The following is an 18,088-nucleotide window of genomic DNA, read 5'->3' as shown; positions in this document are numbered from 1 at the left end:
CGCTTTTGATACGATTGCACGTAACTAAATATATTTTAACATTTTTTTTATAGTCAGCGTATGAAATAATAGATCATGTAACAAGATTTAGTTAGGTTAGAGTTTACTATTACATTTTACAGTTTAAAAATCAAATATAGCCGCGCCCGACTCGTGACGAAATCAACGCGACTGTTGTAGTGACGGCTTTAAACAGCGCCTGGGACAGTATGGAAAACACATGAGAGGAATAGTCCACATTTGTAGTTCAGTACAAGTGTTTAAAATAGGAATAAAACTGGCTTAATTGATATTCAGTGTTAATATTTTCCTAATGCAGGTTAGCTGAGAAGGATATCATCTCAGTATGGACGCGTCTCTGTTTCTGGTGAACAGGTAGGCTTTATTGCTGTGCTTGTTTGCATATCGTTCCGTTTTAAATAGGCTTTTCAGATTAAACTCTCTTAACTTTAAATTCATATCTTTAAACATACAAAATTATGCCCATAAGAAAATAGGAAGCACAGCATTCTTTAATGGTGTTCCAAAGTGATTGAATAGTCCACCCAAAGCTTTAAGAGATGTGAGCTCTGAGCTGAAAACATATTTTTTATTATATATATTTAATTAGGCTTTTAATTAATGCCATTTTAACTTATTTTTACTGAATGTCTCTTTTTTAAACTGTCTAATTTGACTAAATGTCTCTTTTTTTATTCTGTTTTATTTGCTGTTGTATTATTGTATTTTCATCTGTAAAACACTTTGAGCTATATGCCTTGTATGAAAAGTGCTCTATAAATAAAGTGTATTATTATTGTTATTATTGTTGTAGTTATTAATACCGACACACACCAACCCAGTTAGGAGCGTTGTATAGTTAGTATCAGATCACTAAAATGTAATGTCATGGTAACATAACACATTTTTGACCAAAAGATAAAAGCTTATATTTCTCACACACTCCTGATCTGTGATTGTCTGAAGAGTATCTAACATGTATTACATCCTTTAATCACAGGTATCTTGGAGATGAAGAAGATGGGAGCGTCTCAAAGGAGTCTCGGTCTCAGGCGTTGCTGGCTAAACTGCAGCAGAAGGCGAAAGAGAAGCAGAAACAGAGTGTGACAGAAGAACTGAGACAACACACAGAAAGTCTACGTGTCAAAAAGAAAAGAAAAGCTGACAACGATCAAGAGAAACAACAACACAAAAAAAAGAAATTGGACATTTTGGACACTGATAACCACGATGAGCCTGTCCAGGAGAAAAAGAAAAAGAAGAAGAAAGAAAGAAATGAGAAACAGAAGAAGAAGGATCAGTCAGGTGTGTGCTGCATTATTGATTATTCTCATTATTATCAATTAAATTGCTAATTGTGTTTACAAGAGTGAGATAAGTTTTTTGGCCACATGGGGCAGCAGAGCAAGCAGCAAAACACAACATTGACTTATTGTCTCCAATAAAAGAAACTAATATAAAAAGAAAAAAGAAAAATATTTGCCTCTGTAGCTGCTATATGCTCCATTATGGACCTGCACCAGGTTGAACCAAAACAGTAACCAAAAAAATGAGCTGGAAGAGTCTAAAACAGCTGTGTAGAGATGAGAAGATGTTCAGAGTGATGATCCAATCCTCTCTAATCTTCACTGTTATCTTTATGAGCGAGGCTAAGCTTATTACTCATAAATATACATTATATACATAAACATATTTGGCTTTTTAAAAAATGTTTTAAGTATGCTTTAGCAGATACAAGCTTCTTTAATATCATTCAAAGAGCCAATCAGTGATCTGCTGCTACTCAGATGACACTCTAACAAGTCTCAGATGATTTTGAAGTATCATCAGTTAATTAGCGCCACTAAATGACAGCCAGCACTTTAAAGGAAATCTTTGTCTACTGTGTGATTGATCATGTCGGTGTTTGTTTGGATTTCAGGTGGTGAAGGTGAAGATCTTACACACACTCCTGTGACTGCAGGAGATGGACAAGAAGACACAGGAGCAGAGGACAAGGCGGAGACAGAAAATGACAAACCAGAAGAACCCACAGAGAAGACTCCTGCTCCCACTGGGTTCACTGTTCTGGGAGGATTTGAGAACAAACCCATCCAGAAGGTGTGGTGATGTGTTTATTGATAGCACTAAAGAGAAGGTCAGAGGTCACCAGTATCAACAGAGTGTAAGTGTGTATGTGTGTTGTTGTGTTCACAGGTGCACAGAGTGCTGCCTCAGTGGTTGGCTCAGCCTGATGTCATTCACAGAGACATCAAAAGCAACCTGGTCCCGGTCTGTGACGTCACAGGCCTGTGTCCCCCGCTGCTGAAGAAACTACAGCATCATGGAATCCAGCACGTCTTTCCAGGTGAATACACACACACACACACACACACACACACACACACACACACACACACACACACACACACACACACTGAGCTAACTGGCCTTTCTGAATATACACCTGAGGAACAGTAACAGTGGTTAATAGTTACCGTCCTCTGTCCACAGTGCAGGCAGAGGTCATCCCGGCCATCTTGGAGAGCGGTCAGCAGGGGCTGCTGATTGGACGAGGAGGCTACAAGCCCAGAGATATTTGTGTTTCTGCTCCAACAGGCAGCGGCAAAACTCTGGCATTTGTCTTACCTGTCATACAGGTGAGCTGCCTGCTACCTCTTTTAATTATATTATAACAAGATGCATAGAATATATACACTCACTGGTCTCTTTATTAGGAACACCTGTGCAATCTAATTCAATCCAATACAACAGCTCTGCTTTAAATTCTACTTTATGAAGTTTATACATTTTCAGTTTTTGTTAACATTGTCATGAAGGTGATAATTCTACTTTATGTTTATTACTGAAAATGTATAAACTTCATAAATGTGGAGTTTATAGCAGAGCTGTAGTATTGGATTGAATTAGATTACACAGGTGTAGCTAATAAAGAGGCCAGTGAGTGTATAGGGACTATTCAGTGTGCATAAAGACAGTTAATATGTGCAGGTCGACTCTCCAGACTGAATTTGGATGTCTTCTACCTGCAGGTGCTGATGCAGCGGGTGGTGTGTGAAGTCCGGGCTTTGGCTGTGTTACCAACCAAAGAGCTCGCCCAGCAGGTCAGACACTTTACAAAACTGGAACACAAAGTCTTTTATATTTATTTGGAGCACCAAAAACATTCATTCCTTTGGTGGCTCAGCAGCTCCAGCCTGCTGTGATATGATGTGATATGATTGAGGCATGAATATGAAGTAGCATAGTTCACTCTGTCCTGTCCAGTCTTTATTCCAGTGATGTAGAGACTGTAAATCTTACTCTCGTGTGCAGGTTTGTAAAGTGTTCACATCGTACGCTGAGGGAACCTCTCTGAAGGTGGTGATGCTGGCAGGTCAAAGGTCATTCGCAGCAGAGCAGGCGTCACTGTCTGAACTCAGGTGAGGATAAATAGTGAAGCTTGATGCGAGACAGAATGAAACACCTTTCTGCTGCTCTTACAAAAGGCTTTTTTTAAATGTTTGATTCCAGAGGAGGCGCGAGACGCAGTTTAGCCGATATCGTCGTGGCAACGCCGGGTCGACTGGTCGATCACATCAACAAGAATTCAGGTTTATCTCTGGAACATCTCAGGTTCCTGGTGAGTTCTTTAAATCCCCCAATAAAGAAGACCAAATTTATACCACTATACCTTTAAAACAATCACTTATTTGTTTATGCGTTTGCTTCCATCTCAGATTATAGACGAGGCCGACAGGATGATTGACAGCATGCACCAGTCGTGGCTCAGTCAGGTAATGAAGGCGGTGTACAAATCTGGACCAGAGGACAAGTCCATCTTCAGGAGGACTCAGCCGGCTCACATCACAGCAGCGAGGTCAGTCTGTGTGTGCGTGTGTGCGTGTGTGTGTGTGTTGAAGCATGGAGTCGAACAAAGCACAGGTGCGCTTACATGAAATCATATTAAAGTTGACCCATTTGTGTCTCCTGTGCAGTCTGTCTCCTCCTCACATGCCGCTGCAGAAGCTGCTGTTCTCTGCCACGCTCACACAGAACCCAGAGAAGCTGCAGCAGCTGGGCCTCCACCAGCCCCGCCTCTTCAGCTCCATCCACAGCTGCTCCAACAACAACAACAACACCTCCACACCGTCAGCCGCCCAGAAACACGACCGCTTCGACTTCCCGCAAGGCCTGACGGTAAGACGTGACCTCTGACCTTCAGGAGAAGAGACAAAGTGCAGAGAAGAGAGCTGACGATTCAGATCCATCACTCACTCTGCGTTTCTCTCTGTGAATAACTGGAGCTCTGTGTGTTTTCAGGAGTTTTACGTTCCTTGTACGCTGAGCAAAAAGCCTCTCCTCATCCTCCACTTCATCCTGCGCTTGAAGCTCAACCCCATCCTCTGTTTCACCAACTCCAGAGAGACAGCTCACAGGTTTGGAGAAAAACACCACTTTAAATGCATTTCACATACTTTCAACTTGTTTACACTCATTCAACACACTTCTACTGTTGTCTCTGTCAGACTTTACCTGCTGGTGAAGCTCTTCGGAGGAGTTCAGGCTGCTGAGTTCTCATCCCGACTCTCTCCTGGAGAGAGGAAGAAGACGCTGAAGGAGTTTGAACAGGGGAAGATCCAACTGTGAGTCTGTGTGTGTGTGTGTGTGTGTGTGTGTGTGTGTGTGTGTGTGTGTGTGTGTGTGTGTGTGTGTGTGTGTGTGTGTGTGTGTGTGTGTGTATCTGTCTGTTGTACTGACATGATGTAAATGTATTTGTTTCCTCTGACATTGATAAATTCATGCAGTGTGAGCTTTAAAGGAACTGTAACGTGTGTGTCGTGTGAAGGTTGATCAGCACCGATGCAGCCGCCAGAGGCATCGACATCGACGGAGTCAAATGCGTCGTGAACTACGACGCGCCGCAGTACATCAGGACCTACATTCACAGGTGAGCTCACCATCACAATGAGGATTTATGAGGATTCATAAGGCGTAGTAATGCTTCATCCCGTTGTGTTGCGGCTGAGACTACTATCTGGATTCTCTCTCTTTTGTATTTCAGGATCGGTAGAACGGCGAGAGCGGGGAAAGCAGGCCTGGCCTTCACCTTTCTGCTGGGGGTGCAGGAGAAGAACTTCCGTCAGATGGTGGTGGAAGCGGGAAGCCCCGGAATCCAGAAGCAGATCATCAAACCCGACAACCTGAAGAGTTTGGAAGAGCGATACGGACACACGCTGCAGGAGCTGGCTAACGTCATCAAGGTAACATCACGAAAAGCTTTACTGTGGTGCACTGGAGGTGTAATGGTTGAAGCACGTAACACATGGCTGCAATGGGACCCTTGTTGCATGTCTCACACACACACTACACTGACTCTCTAATAAAGGCAGAATGTACAAAAAATTATCTGAATGTTGAAATATATAAAAATTCAGCATATGTGTTAATTAAAGAAAAATAATGCCATTGTATGAAACTGACTCTACTTTAACTTAATGGCTACTTTAAAACATTCTGCATGAGTTGAAATTATTGATACATTATTTTCTGTCTCCTTACAGTTGTGCCTTATATAAAAAAAAAAGACTATAATTACTGCTCGCCTGCAAATACTCAACAATGCCTTTTGTTTCTGTCCACAGGATGAAAAAGCAAAGTAAGCTGTGAGCTGACCTCTGTGCCTCATGAAGATCACATTTAACTGTTGAGTTATTTGTTTTTCAATAAAACATAAACTCTACGACTCTGTGTGGTGCTGTTGCATTATTAGAACATGTTTGAGACATAGAAAAAACAAATGTGGTGCTGCGATCATTAGTTGATTAATGTGCAATGATCCTGATAATTGATTGTTAGTCATTCATTTATAAAAATGCTCTTTGAAAACAGTCTTTGGTGACAGTTTTTCTACTTCACTGTGCTTTATATCACTGTAAACTCCGTCTCATTTGAAGATGTGATGTCACTATTGTTAAGCATTTTTATGGGCTAAATGATTCATTTAAGAATAACCTACGTGAATACTGTTATTTCATCATTTCTACATATTTGACACTTGAGGTGCAGTGTGTCATGACTAGTGATGGAGTCATGTCAGCATAATGTCAATGATAAACAGACTGTACTTATATATCACTTTTCTAGTCTTTTGACCTCTCAAAGTGCTTTTCCACTATGTCACATGCATACACCGTTGGCTCAGCCATTGGGAGCAATTTGGGGTTAAGTATCTTGCCCAAGTATACATCAACATGTGGACTGGAGGAGCCGGGAATTGAACCGCCAATCTTCCAATTAATGGATGACCACTGAGCTCCACCAGTATTAAAAAACCCTACACCTGTCACATATTAGAGCAACAGTCCAAAATCCACATTTAGTTCACAATAATATAAATATGCACCCAATTCTCCCATTTGAGAAGTTTTGTATTGTTGCTTGATGAATAATTTAAACAAATGTTCTGTTATTTCAATAACCAATCAACACCTATGTGACTATCACAGTATAATAACCATTAAAGTGATAAAAAAGAGCAATAAAGTTCAGTGTGATGGAAGACCAACACAAATGGTGATGCATAACAACTACTGACACTTTTAACTTGTATCTTCTTGAGACCAGAGAAAGAAAAAGAAGCATTTAGAAAAAAAATATGCCCTTATTTCAGTCCAGTCAGGTTTTAATTCACTCTGTCATCACGAACATAAACACACTCAGTCTATAACACAACACTCTGCCATCAGTCCCATTTAGAAGTCCTCCTCCTCGTGTATCTCTCTCCTTCACTGTCGATGGCCTCGTAAATCTGCTGGTCGTTCTCTTTCATTGCGTGCATGTAGCCCAGGTAACCCACGCACAAGGTGATGGTGATCAGTCCAAACGCCATCATTGGTTTATTCTGTAAAAAAAAAAGAAAGACACAACTTACTGTTATAATGACTGAAGATGAGTCACTTGCCAGTCACACAGTCATTTAAAAGTAGATGAGAAGCTTCTATTGAGCTTCAGCAGTGTGAGTTAGTCATATCAAGTGATATCTGACACATTTACAGTCTATTAGCATTAAATTCCCTCTTAGTGTTTCCCTGTTGAGCTGTGGTGGTAGTATAGTAACAGAAAGACTAAAAACACTGTAACGTTGAAACATAGAAGACTTGATATGAATCATTTGGTCAATTAAAGTTTCATATTAGCTTCAGATCAACTTTTAAATACATGTTTACACAGAAGGAGGACTGTGGATTTTAGTCCTCCATCACTTCCATTGTAAGTGCATTATGAAGAGATCTTCTAATGGTCAGTATGGACAGGCGGAATGATTACAGCAAGAAAAAACAGGCCTTAATGTTCAAATAGAGACAGGACTTTTGTAACTGGGTCAAAAAACGAAATTTGACCCTCAAACAAGAGGGCATCACTTTTTCTAGACGATAAAGGTAACTATCCAGGTATGAATTATAAATGCACCTGAATTAAATAAAACGATCTGCTGTTCTGTTTTGTGCGCTTTTTCATTATTTAGTTTGGTTCACTGTCTAAATGTCTTTGATTAGGATAGGTGTCTTTAACTGACAGTTATATATTACAACAGGAATAACTAAAGCTTAAATGAAGATCTAATCAAAGTCTGTGCTTAAATTCATTTAAATGTATTCATCATTTAAAGACAAGAGTTATAAAATGATTTAAACATTTTGATACATCTGTCCTTGGCTCATTTTCAAGCACGTTTAAATGTGACTGTTTTCCTCATGAAAGAATAAATAAAGTGGGTGTACTGTGCTGTAATGTGTTGTACTGTCCTGTAATGTAATGTGATATACTGTGCTGTAATGTAATGTAATGTGATATACTGTGCTGTAATGTTTTGTACTTTCCTGTAATGTAATGTGATATACTGTGCTGTAATGTAATGCACTGTGCTGTAATGTAATGTTATATACTGTGCTGTAATGTAATGTAATGTTATATACTGTGCTGTAATGTAATGTACTGTACACTGTGCAGTAATGTAATGTAATATGATGTACTGTGCTGTAATGTAATGTGATGTAATGTACTCTCCTGTAATATAATGTACTCTCCTGTAATGTAATGTACTGTACTATACTGTAATATAATATACTGTACTGCAATGTACTGTACTGTAATATACTGTACTGTACTGTAATATAATATACTGTACTGCAATGTACTGTACTGTAATATACTGTACTGTACTGTAATGTACTGTACTATACTGTAATATAATATACTGTACTGCAATGTACTGTACTGTAATGTAATGTACTGTACTATACTGTAATATAATATACTGTACTGCAATATACTGTACTGTACTGTACTGTACTGTACTATACTGTAATATAATATACTGTACTGCAATGTACTGTACTGTAATGTAATGTACTGTACTATACTGTAATATAATATACTGTACTGCAATGTACTGTACTGTAATATACTGTACTGTACTGTACTGTACTGTAATGTACTGTACTGTCTTACAGGCTTGATGAAGAGTTCAGGGTTGACAGCTCTGAACAGAGTGGTAGTCTGTGCGCCTCTCAGCCCGGGAGTCCTGTAGCCTTTCTCTGCTGGAGCCTCGCTCGCTTTACCGGCTTCCTTATCTGACATGTCCGCTCAATTCTATAAACCACAGTCCTCTGAGAAAATATAGGATAATGAGACAGGAAATGTCCTCAGAGCACACCTTCAGACTGCAGTGGCTGTGTTTACAACAGCAGCAGCAGCCATGTTTCAAAGTCAACGGTAACTGAAAGACTGAAGAAGAAGAAAGTGAAGACTGTGCTGTCACAGCGCCCCCAGCGGCTCAGCTGTCCTGTTGCTATCAAATCTGCTGCTATCAAATCTGCTGCTATCAAATCTGCTGCTATCAAATCTGTTGCTATCAAATCTGCTGCTATCAAATCTGCTGCTATCAAATCTGCTGCTATCAAATCTGTTGCTATCAAATCTGCTGCTATCAAATCTGCTGCTATCAAATCTGCTGCTATCAAATCTGTTGCTATCAAATCTGCTGATTTCCATATCACAATGAAAAAGAGGAGAAGAATTACATTTGGGCAAAGTGTTTCTGTTAGGAGGGCATTCCTACCCGGAGTAAAAAGGAGTAGTAAAAATATAATACTTCCTTCAACACTTTATCATGTTTTTTGCTCCCTTTTTTTCTCAATCATTAAAATATTAAAAAATAAATGAGACAATTACACACAGGTTTCATTAATTTAGCTTCAGTTCACAAAATATTACTTTAATCACAGCATAACCGTCTATCACATATGACTCATTAGTTCAAAGCTGATTAACCCTCACAGTCATACTGGTGGTTCAAAGTCAGTCATTTCAAGACTTTCTCGAGGAATCGTTAAGAGAGGAACTTCCACAAGCTATATTAAAGAAAAATGGGAGAAAGAATTACATGAGAAAATAAAACATCAATATAGGGAGAATATACAGTATGTTATAAGAATTTAATGGTGGGGACTGGATTCGAAATAACAGCGTTTAAGTTGAATGTACAAGTGGAGCGTTTACCAATGCAACAGACAGAGTTGCATGAAAAGGCTCCTCGTGGAGCGTTGTCAGAGAGGTTTTATACTGTTCTTTCCTTGGAGGGTCCCAGCCCCCTCTCACGACTGACAGACATAGGTAGCACGTAACGGTTTCTCAGTTCCCGTCATCAGTAGACAGGCAGAAGTTCCCCTCGCTGACCTCTCTACTGACCTTCTCGCACACCCGAGTCGAACTTCTCCTTCTGCTAATTTCAGTTATCCAATGAAACAAGGAGTATCAGGTATCAAGAACAGTCATGTAAAAATAGGAACACACACCGCATGATTCAATAGATCTGAATTACATTATAATCCTAATTTTTATAACACAGTACTGTGCAAAAGTCTTAGGGAAATAAAGAAATATATACACAACATTTAACAAAAACTTTAAATTTAACTTTTGCACAGTACTGTATGTGAGAATGTGTGTTCTCTGTCTCTGTCTCTCTCTCTCTCTCACACACACACACACACACACACACACACACACACACACACACACACACACACACACACACACACACACACACACACACACACACACACACACACAGATGCATGCATGGTAAACCCTGCGGACAATATGTGGGTGGGTGATTGTGCACACCATACAAAGTCATACAAAGTCCCATATTTACTCTGAACAAGCTGATTGTCACACACACACACACACACACACACACACACACACACACACACACACACACACACACACACACACACACACACACACACACACACACACACACACACACACACACACACACACACACACACACACACACACACCGTCTCTATTTAAAACGTTAATCTGTTAAGTAGCAGTAATTCAAAACTGGAATAACAAGTTAAGTTCAAGAACAAACACATACTCATATGCATGTGTACTTTCCTTTTGTCAAATACCCAGGATAATCTTCAAACACTTCAAAGACAGGAAATAGAAAATAAGTGAAGAAGTGTGTTACTGTTATGTAAGAAAAAATAAGTAGTACATGTCAGATACATGTTGTGGGTAAAATAGGGCCTGTTTCCATTCCACCAGTGGCTGGAATAAAATATAGTTTCCACACATGAATTCATGACTTTTACCAACTTCAGAATTGCTTTTTAAACGTTTCTTTTAATGCTTAAAGTCCCTCACAATGAAAGTGGAAGCTTTACTCATAACAGTACAGTAGGGAGTGTCGCAGTTTACCTGACCTCACCCAGGTGAACTATTTAAATCATTGCTCTTTCACAAGCTGGCAGAATTACTTTCACTTTCCATTAATGACGTATTAAAAGCGTATTTAGTCTGCGCAGAACAAATAAGTCAGGTGGATTGATTCTGATATATTAAAAGAACATCTCATGACTTTCTTTTCATGGAAACCAGCCTGTTTTGTTTAATCTGCAGTCGTTGCTATTTGTTTCACAGTGATGCCTGGTGATGAATTCATTAAATAGAATGTAAACTGATCTTTCTTTCACTCAGCAGGCTACCAAGTTGTTATTTATTCAGGAGACAATACGTTTTGAGAAGCATAGGGAGAGAGTGAATGAGGGTGGATAAAACAGTCCTGTGGTCCTGGTGATACTGCCACTATCATTCTGCATGCTGTTAAGGTTAAGTTCACAGATGCTTTAGGAATAATCATATTGCAATGGCACAGACATGTCTATATGGTTCAGTGACAAATGAGGGTTGGCAAGATGAGAAATTCAAAAATATAAAATACATTTATTGTATTTTTGTTGGTTTTATGTCATTTGAAATGACATTTACACCATTTTTAAAAAAAACCAAAAATAAGACTGAATGCTCCTGAAAATGTCAAATGGTGTAACCACAAAAGAATGATAAATATTACATATTTTATCCACCTACAGTGTATTTAAGTGTATATTATGTTTTATCATAAAGAATATGTAAATGGTTCCTGATTGATGGTTTTAAGCAAGTTGAATTATTTGGAAGTTTTTATGGTTACACCACTAAGACATGTTTGCCATAATCCTCTAATACTGTATATTCTCTCAAAATGAATTAAAAGCAGAATTTTATGCTGAGTCAAATAAAAAGTATGTGTGCAAGTTATTCATAGGTTTATTTTCACATTGTAACCCCTTTAAATTTTACGACAGAGTATTATTATTATTATTATTATTATTATTATTATTATTATTATTATTATTATTATTATTATTATTATTATTATTATTATTATTATTAATAAAATAAATAAATAAATAAATGAATACAATTTAGGAAATTACTAGAATAAAGTCGTAATATTACGAGAAAATGAGTCTTACTAGAACAAAGTCGTATGAATGACACGTGGGAAGACTTCTGGTTTACAGGAATTGACAGTAAGGTTTGCAAGTCAAGACAAAAGGAGTCTGGGTGGTAAAGGTGCACCAATGTGAAACTGAGCAGGCAGCAGAGGACACACAACACAAAGGTCCTGTGAAACAGAGGAAACTCCCGGGCACTGCCGGTAAGTTCTCCGCTCTCACGACTATATTTTATAAAAGTTCACACAGTTTTTTTAGAATTAATTACTAATAATTAGTAATAATAATAATAATAATCAGCTGCCTATGATGTGCACATCACAGCTATACAAACACAGTGAGTCATGGTTTATAATGTAGGGGGAGAACGGGGTTGGTACTGTAGTCACACCTGTCTACTTTCTTTTGAATTCCTCATAAACGGTATACTGAATAAATTCTCTTTTAATTTGTAATGAAAGGCTAAAGTGCCCCCCCCCCCACAATGGGGATGGTTGTCACACACTATGGGGTTGGTTGTCCCTGTGTTATTTTAATGGAGAAAAATTAAAGATTGTTGACAATCTTAAAAAAGTATTTAAAATGTTTAGTTTCATTGAAATCAAACAGATCTCCTGCACCAAGTGAACATAAACAGGAAAGATCATTCCTTAACATGCATTTTTTGTCCTTCTATAATAATATTATGCATTTTCACCTCTCTGACTGTCCTGAGCATCACATCTGGAGGAGTCTGGCTCTTGTTTGTCTTCCTGACAAAGTTCCTGCTCATTTTGTTATCTTAAAAGAAAGAAAGAACTAGATATATGACACTATATATGTATATGCCAACATGTGACAAACATCCCCAACTGGGATTTGTTGCTACCAGCAAAGCTACCAACCACATGTTTTGGCGTAACTAAGAAAAAAAAACCTCCCTAACTATCGCTCTCTCTTCATACTTTTTAGTGGTAATAATTGTTTTATTATAAACTCAATGTGTAAAAGCCCAGAAGAGAAACACTGAAGAGTTGGATATTTACATTTTCACATGAAAAACACTAAACGTCCTCTCACCTCAAGTTAGATGTTGTAAGAGTATATCTGCACCCTTTCTAGTGACAAACGGGGTCCGATAAGCTGGAATTGTGTCACCTGTTCTATTCAATATGTAAATAGATGATCTTTCTAAATATGGTGTTAAAGTGTTTGACTGGCTCTATAGTGGGGAGTTTTCTTATTAATCATCTGGTATATGCTGATGAATTAGTCGTCCTGTCTTCTTATACAGCTGGATTACAACAGCTGCTCACAATTTCTGCTTGAGTTATGGTGTGCAGTATGACATCACATTCGATCCTTAAAAAGAGTGATGTCATGATTGTTAAAAACAACCTAGGAGCATCAGAAGCAAAACTTTCCTTCCCTTCTTTTGGCAGATCAAGTGTTAAATGTAGTGTGCAGAGTAAAATATTTGGGTCACATAATCAGGGATGATCTATGTTGTTGTTGATGATGATGATGATGATGATGATGATGATGATGATGATGATGATGATGATGATGATGATGATGATAATGTGCATGCAGCGTCAATGTTGCAGAATGTGTGCATGAACTACTGTCTTGTCCTTCTATAGTCTTATGTTTTATTTTTATTCTAAGTTATCCATTATTTTATTGATATGTTTGATTATAGTTTCTTCTTCTTCTTCTTCTATTGGAGAAGGCAAACCACACGCAGCGCTTTTCACATCAAAACAAGTATGGCTACATGTTCTTATCAAGATAACAACAAGGAACAATAGTTGGCCAGACAGAAAACAAATGTTTAAAGTGATCTTATCAATGCCTTCATGTAGATAAAATAGGTAAAATAACTGTATTAGATAGAAAAAACTAAATTAATGTTCTTAAAAAAAAAAAGTAATGCACAGTAGGTGTTTCTAACCTGATGCACGGCAGATTAACACGTCGAAAAACAGACACAATACTTGACTTGGACTCATGACCAAAGTGTTTAAAATGACTTAAAACACAAAGCAACAATGATAGTATATGAGCTGAAGTGTAAAATAACAGAAATACCAGTTTACACTAGAGTACACTTCTGTCTTTTTCTTTAGGATTCATGATAGAATGTAGAAAACTAAAACCTGTAACAGACACATGCCTGAGGCTACATGTATTATTCACTCACAGTGTAATCCTATCTGATTCTCATCAAAGTTACATGGATCAGTAATGGGCCATAGAAGAGGGAATTCAAATGATGCTGTTTTAAAGGTTATTTTAGTGTTTTCCTCCCCCACACCGAGTATGAAACATGACCCGAAGCAGATATTATTTGCATTCGTCAGCTCCATGGTGATGATGTCTATGTACACACACACACACATTACATGAACACACACACACATACACACACTACGATACCTACAACAGGTGAGCTGCGGGGGAAGACTTCTGGTTTACAGTAATTTACAGTATAAAGTTTGCAGTCAAAACAAAACAGAAAGTGTGGGTTTGATCTCATGGCATCATAGCCTCAGAGGTATTTGAAGGAGTCTGGGTGTTAAAGGTGTTCAAATGTGAAACTGAGCAGGCAGCAGAGGACACACAACACAAAGGTCCTATCAAACAGAGGAAACTCCCGGGCACTGCCGGTAAGTTCTCCGCTCTCACGACTATATTTTATAAAAGTTCACACAGTTTTTTAGAATTAATTTGATCTACTAATACAACGAGATATCAGCTGTCTATGATGTGCACATCACAGCTATACAAACACAGTGAGTCATGGTTTATAATATATATTTTTATTTGACTTGAAATTGGTTTCTATGTTCATGTATAAGCTACTATAAGAATACATGGATAGAATTCATATGATTATATTATAAGAATATAATCATTAGACTAATATATACCCAACATTCATACTGTAATATACTACACAGCTGTGGCAGATTTCTTTTGTTATCATTTGGTATAATTCAGGCTACTGTAATGAATATGTGGGAATATTATTGTTGTATTTTCATCTTTAACATCACAGAATATGAGAATGAGCTGCCTGTCTGCTGCGGTCGCTCTCATCTGTGTCGACACTGCAAACATTTTTATAGCAGGTGTGACTTCAATGGTGCCGACATTGTATTTATGTCACATTGTGATGGCTGTAAAAGACAAAATCATGCAGGGTCATAGTTGGAATATGTTTGATAGCAGATCGTTGTCAAAACTAAAAACTAGTATGTGCCGTGTTAATGTCTTTTACATAACGTATGAGTACAAGACTGTCAGACAATCACTGTGGCTGGATCAGCAGCAGGGAGAAGCTGACTGTCTCAATGTTGGCTTCTAGTCATTTGACTATATTTGCAATTTTTTATTTTTTTTTTTTAAATTTGCAGCACTGAAGAGTAGAGAGTAACAATGATGACCTTATAGTAGTCAACAAATCTATCATATTCCTCTCTACCACAGAGCTGACAATGTTATCCAAAAACATATTAGAAACCTTTCAGTGAGTCACACTGTTGTACACACACACACACACACACTAGATCACAAAACGTGGATTCATCCGCCACTGAGAAAACGCACTATTTCATCCCATTTGATTAACATTTGTGCTAAAAAAAACCAAACAAACAAAAAACTCAAGTGAGCAACTTTTATTAAAAATGAAACAATATATTTGTAAGCCAATTTTTAATCTATGTCTTTAGCTGGAATCTGTGGAGAATGGAGAAGTCAGAAAATATTGACACCTTATTGGTTTGGTACGTTTATTCGTTGACAGTACTAATAAAAAATATGAAATAACACCTGTGTAATTCTTTGGATTTAAACTGGAATGACTTCACATCCTCCCCAAAGACAGAGAATGATGTCATAAAGGTGTTTTAGCCTGGTGTGATTATTTTAAGTTCATACAACACTCCCGACTTTCCCCTCACAGGTGACAGAGGAAAATGAACTGGGGCTTCTTGGAGAACATCCTCAGCGGTGTGAACAAGTATTCCACTGGCATCGGGCGGATCTGGCTCACTGTGGTCTTCCTCTTCAGGATCTTGGTGTACGTGGCGGCGGCTGAGCAGGTATGGAAGGACGAGCAGAGGGACTTTATCTGCAACACCCGGCAGCCTGGATGTGTGAACGCCTGCTTCGACCACTTCTTCCCCATCTCCCAGGTGCGCCTCTGGGCTCTGCAGCTCATCATGGTGTCCACTCCGTCCCTGCTGGTGGCCCTGCATGTGGCCTACAGGGAGCACCGCGAAGCCAAGCACAAGTGTAAACTGTATAAAGACAAAGGCAGCATTGATGGAGGCCTCTTCGCCACCTACGTCATCAGCCTGTTGTTTAAGACGGCTTTTGAGGTGGGCTTCCTGCTGGTTTTCTACTATGTATACAACGGCTTTGACGTGCCCATACTGTACCGCTGCAGCGAGAGTCCCTGTCCCAACACGGTGGACTGCTTCATCTCCAAAGCCACCGAGAAGAAGATCTTCCTCTACATCATGGGCTGCACCTCTGTCCTGTGCATCGTTCTCAATTTGGTGGAGATGGTTTACATCATTTGGAAACAGTTGTGGAAGTGTTTCTCCAAGCGGTACGTCTCCGTGGAGATGGAGGAGAGGGCCTATAGCCGCAGCAGCAGCAGCAGGCCACCTGTTTCCATTGTCAACAAGTTTGCTTCCACTGAACTGACGGCAAACACAGACATACACAGCACACGTGGTGAAAACCAGCCTGTCCGGTCTCACAGGGCAGGGACGGAGTGAGAGCTCGTGTTCGTATCTCTGCTGAAATCACCTTTGTTTACCTGACAAGCTGACATGGGGAGAAAGAGAGAGAGAGAGAGAGAGAGAGGGAGAGAGAGAGAGAGAGAGAGAGAGAGAGAGAGAGAGGGAGCGGTGGCAAGCTGTCATATCATCATTTTCCATTCTATATTCTATCTATTCATGAAAAATTGGCAGCTCCATTTTAATTACAAATGTTTTTATTACTTTAATGACTAACTGTAATTCAACACCTGTTCATTTTAGTTAACCCTCACATACTGTTCCTATTCTGACTCATAATTAGTCTCTGTACCAATTCACATTTATAAAATCCCCATGAGTCATTCAGAAATGGTTTATAAAAAAAACATTCACAATCACTGTTTAACCCTTTATCAGGGGAATAACTATATTTGGTAACTTCGGTAAACATCCAAAATAGCCTCCCCATGTCTCTCTGTGAGCTTGTAGAACCATGTGGAGACTTTTTGGAAAATGTTTTACCCTAGACCTGCGAGAAACCATATATGGTAACTTCATTAACCTTGATTTGCAACATAAACATTAAACATTTTGAAAAAAGTCAGCAAAAAAAAGTCATGGAATATTTCCCAATAATTCTCTAGGGTGAATTTCCATGTATTTCAATGAGTGCTCTATAAAGGGTTAATGGTCCAGGAGCCTTCACAACAAAGTGGTTTGGATATTTTAAGAGCAGTTTTGACCACACAGATCTCCATCTTCTGAGCAGTACGGAGAGCCAATTGGTTCAATATTATATAAATAAATAAGATGATATGAAATGAATCATCAGACATATAAATACAGATAAAACTCAATCACAGTTAACATTTTGAAATGATATCACAATAATCAGCTGACTTTTAAAAATCTATTGGACTTGCACAATTCCATTGTGACATTAAGTATGTTGCATCATGATGATCTATTCTAAATGTCTTATGATATTATTAATAATAATATTGTTGCTTTTATTCTAACATGATGTTGAGTTTCAGTGCTTCACATCCACACAGCAGGTTCATTCTCAGGTAGAGGTACAAGTGCAGCTGTCTACAGTCTTATTACTTTACAAGCTCTTTCCAGTTAACTTCTTTGTAATATGTTAATTTTCTTCATGAATAATTTTTAATAAACAGCAGATGAATGATTGTAATTTTGGATTAGTAATAAAAAAAAAAGGAATATCTTCAGTTTATAGATATTTTTAATATGGGAATGGAAGTCAAATGAAACAATTTTGTGTAAAACAGACTACAAATACTACAGTATGTCACTCAGCTGTTCTTTGAGCCTCTCTGTCACCGTGGTAACAGTCGGGTCCAGAGGAACAGTGTGTGTTATGTGTGTATTCTCAATCAGCTGTTGCACAGAATGAAAGCTGGCCCATGTTTCACTCTGTACGTTCTACCGTTCTTTCTATGATTGGAGCAACAGTCACTGAAACAATGA

At 38.5% G+C, this 18,088-nt stretch overlaps 3 protein-coding genes across 3 annotated transcripts; 2 read left to right on the top strand and 1 right to left on the bottom strand.

The window, feature by feature from the left end:
* The first annotated feature begins 236 nt into the window (after window positions 1–236).
* Window positions 237–5,722, top strand: ddx51 (DEAD (Asp-Glu-Ala-Asp) box polypeptide 51). Its single transcript, XM_062437327.1, has 15 exons — window positions 237–375; window positions 1,001–1,305; window positions 1,922–2,100; window positions 2,197–2,347; window positions 2,494–2,639; window positions 3,033–3,104; window positions 3,316–3,422; window positions 3,514–3,622; window positions 3,720–3,859; window positions 3,978–4,179; window positions 4,303–4,418; window positions 4,509–4,625; window positions 4,829–4,930; window positions 5,045–5,243; window positions 5,625–5,722. Exons 1-15 carry the CDS (start codon window positions 347–349, stop codon window positions 5,640–5,642), a joined length of 1,992 nt encoding a protein of 663 aa, XP_062293311.1. The 5' UTR covers window positions 237–346; the 3' UTR covers window positions 5,643–5,722.
* A 916-nt stretch (window positions 5,723–6,638) lies between these two features.
* On the bottom strand, window positions 6,639–8,756 carry smim8 (small integral membrane protein 8). The gene is made up of 2 exons (XM_062437495.1): window positions 8,494–8,756; window positions 6,639–6,883 (listed from the first exon to the last, which is right to left on the bottom strand). The coding sequence occupies exons 1-2, from the start codon at window positions 8,620–8,622 to the stop codon at window positions 6,725–6,727; spliced, it is 288 nt and encodes a 95-aa protein (XP_062293479.1). The 5' UTR covers window positions 8,623–8,756; the 3' UTR covers window positions 6,639–6,724.
* A 6,958-nt stretch (window positions 8,757–15,714) lies between these two features.
* gjb7 (gap junction protein beta 7) lies at window positions 15,715–16,615 on the top strand. Its single transcript, XM_062437714.1, has one exon. The coding sequence runs from the start codon at window positions 15,806–15,808 to the stop codon at window positions 16,613–16,615; it is 810 nt and encodes a 269-aa protein (XP_062293698.1). The 5' UTR covers window positions 15,715–15,805.
* Window positions 16,616–18,088: the final 1,473 nt, after the last annotated feature.

The sequence above is a fragment of the Scomber scombrus genome, chromosome 17 (genome assembly GCF_963691925.1).
Source record: "Scomber scombrus chromosome 17, fScoSco1.1, whole genome shotgun sequence".
NCBI classification, from domain to species: Eukaryota; Metazoa; Chordata; class Actinopteri; order Scombriformes; family Scombridae; genus Scomber; species Scomber scombrus.
Note: the sequence above shows the minus strand (reverse complement) of the source record. Positions and strands in the feature narration are given on the sequence as shown.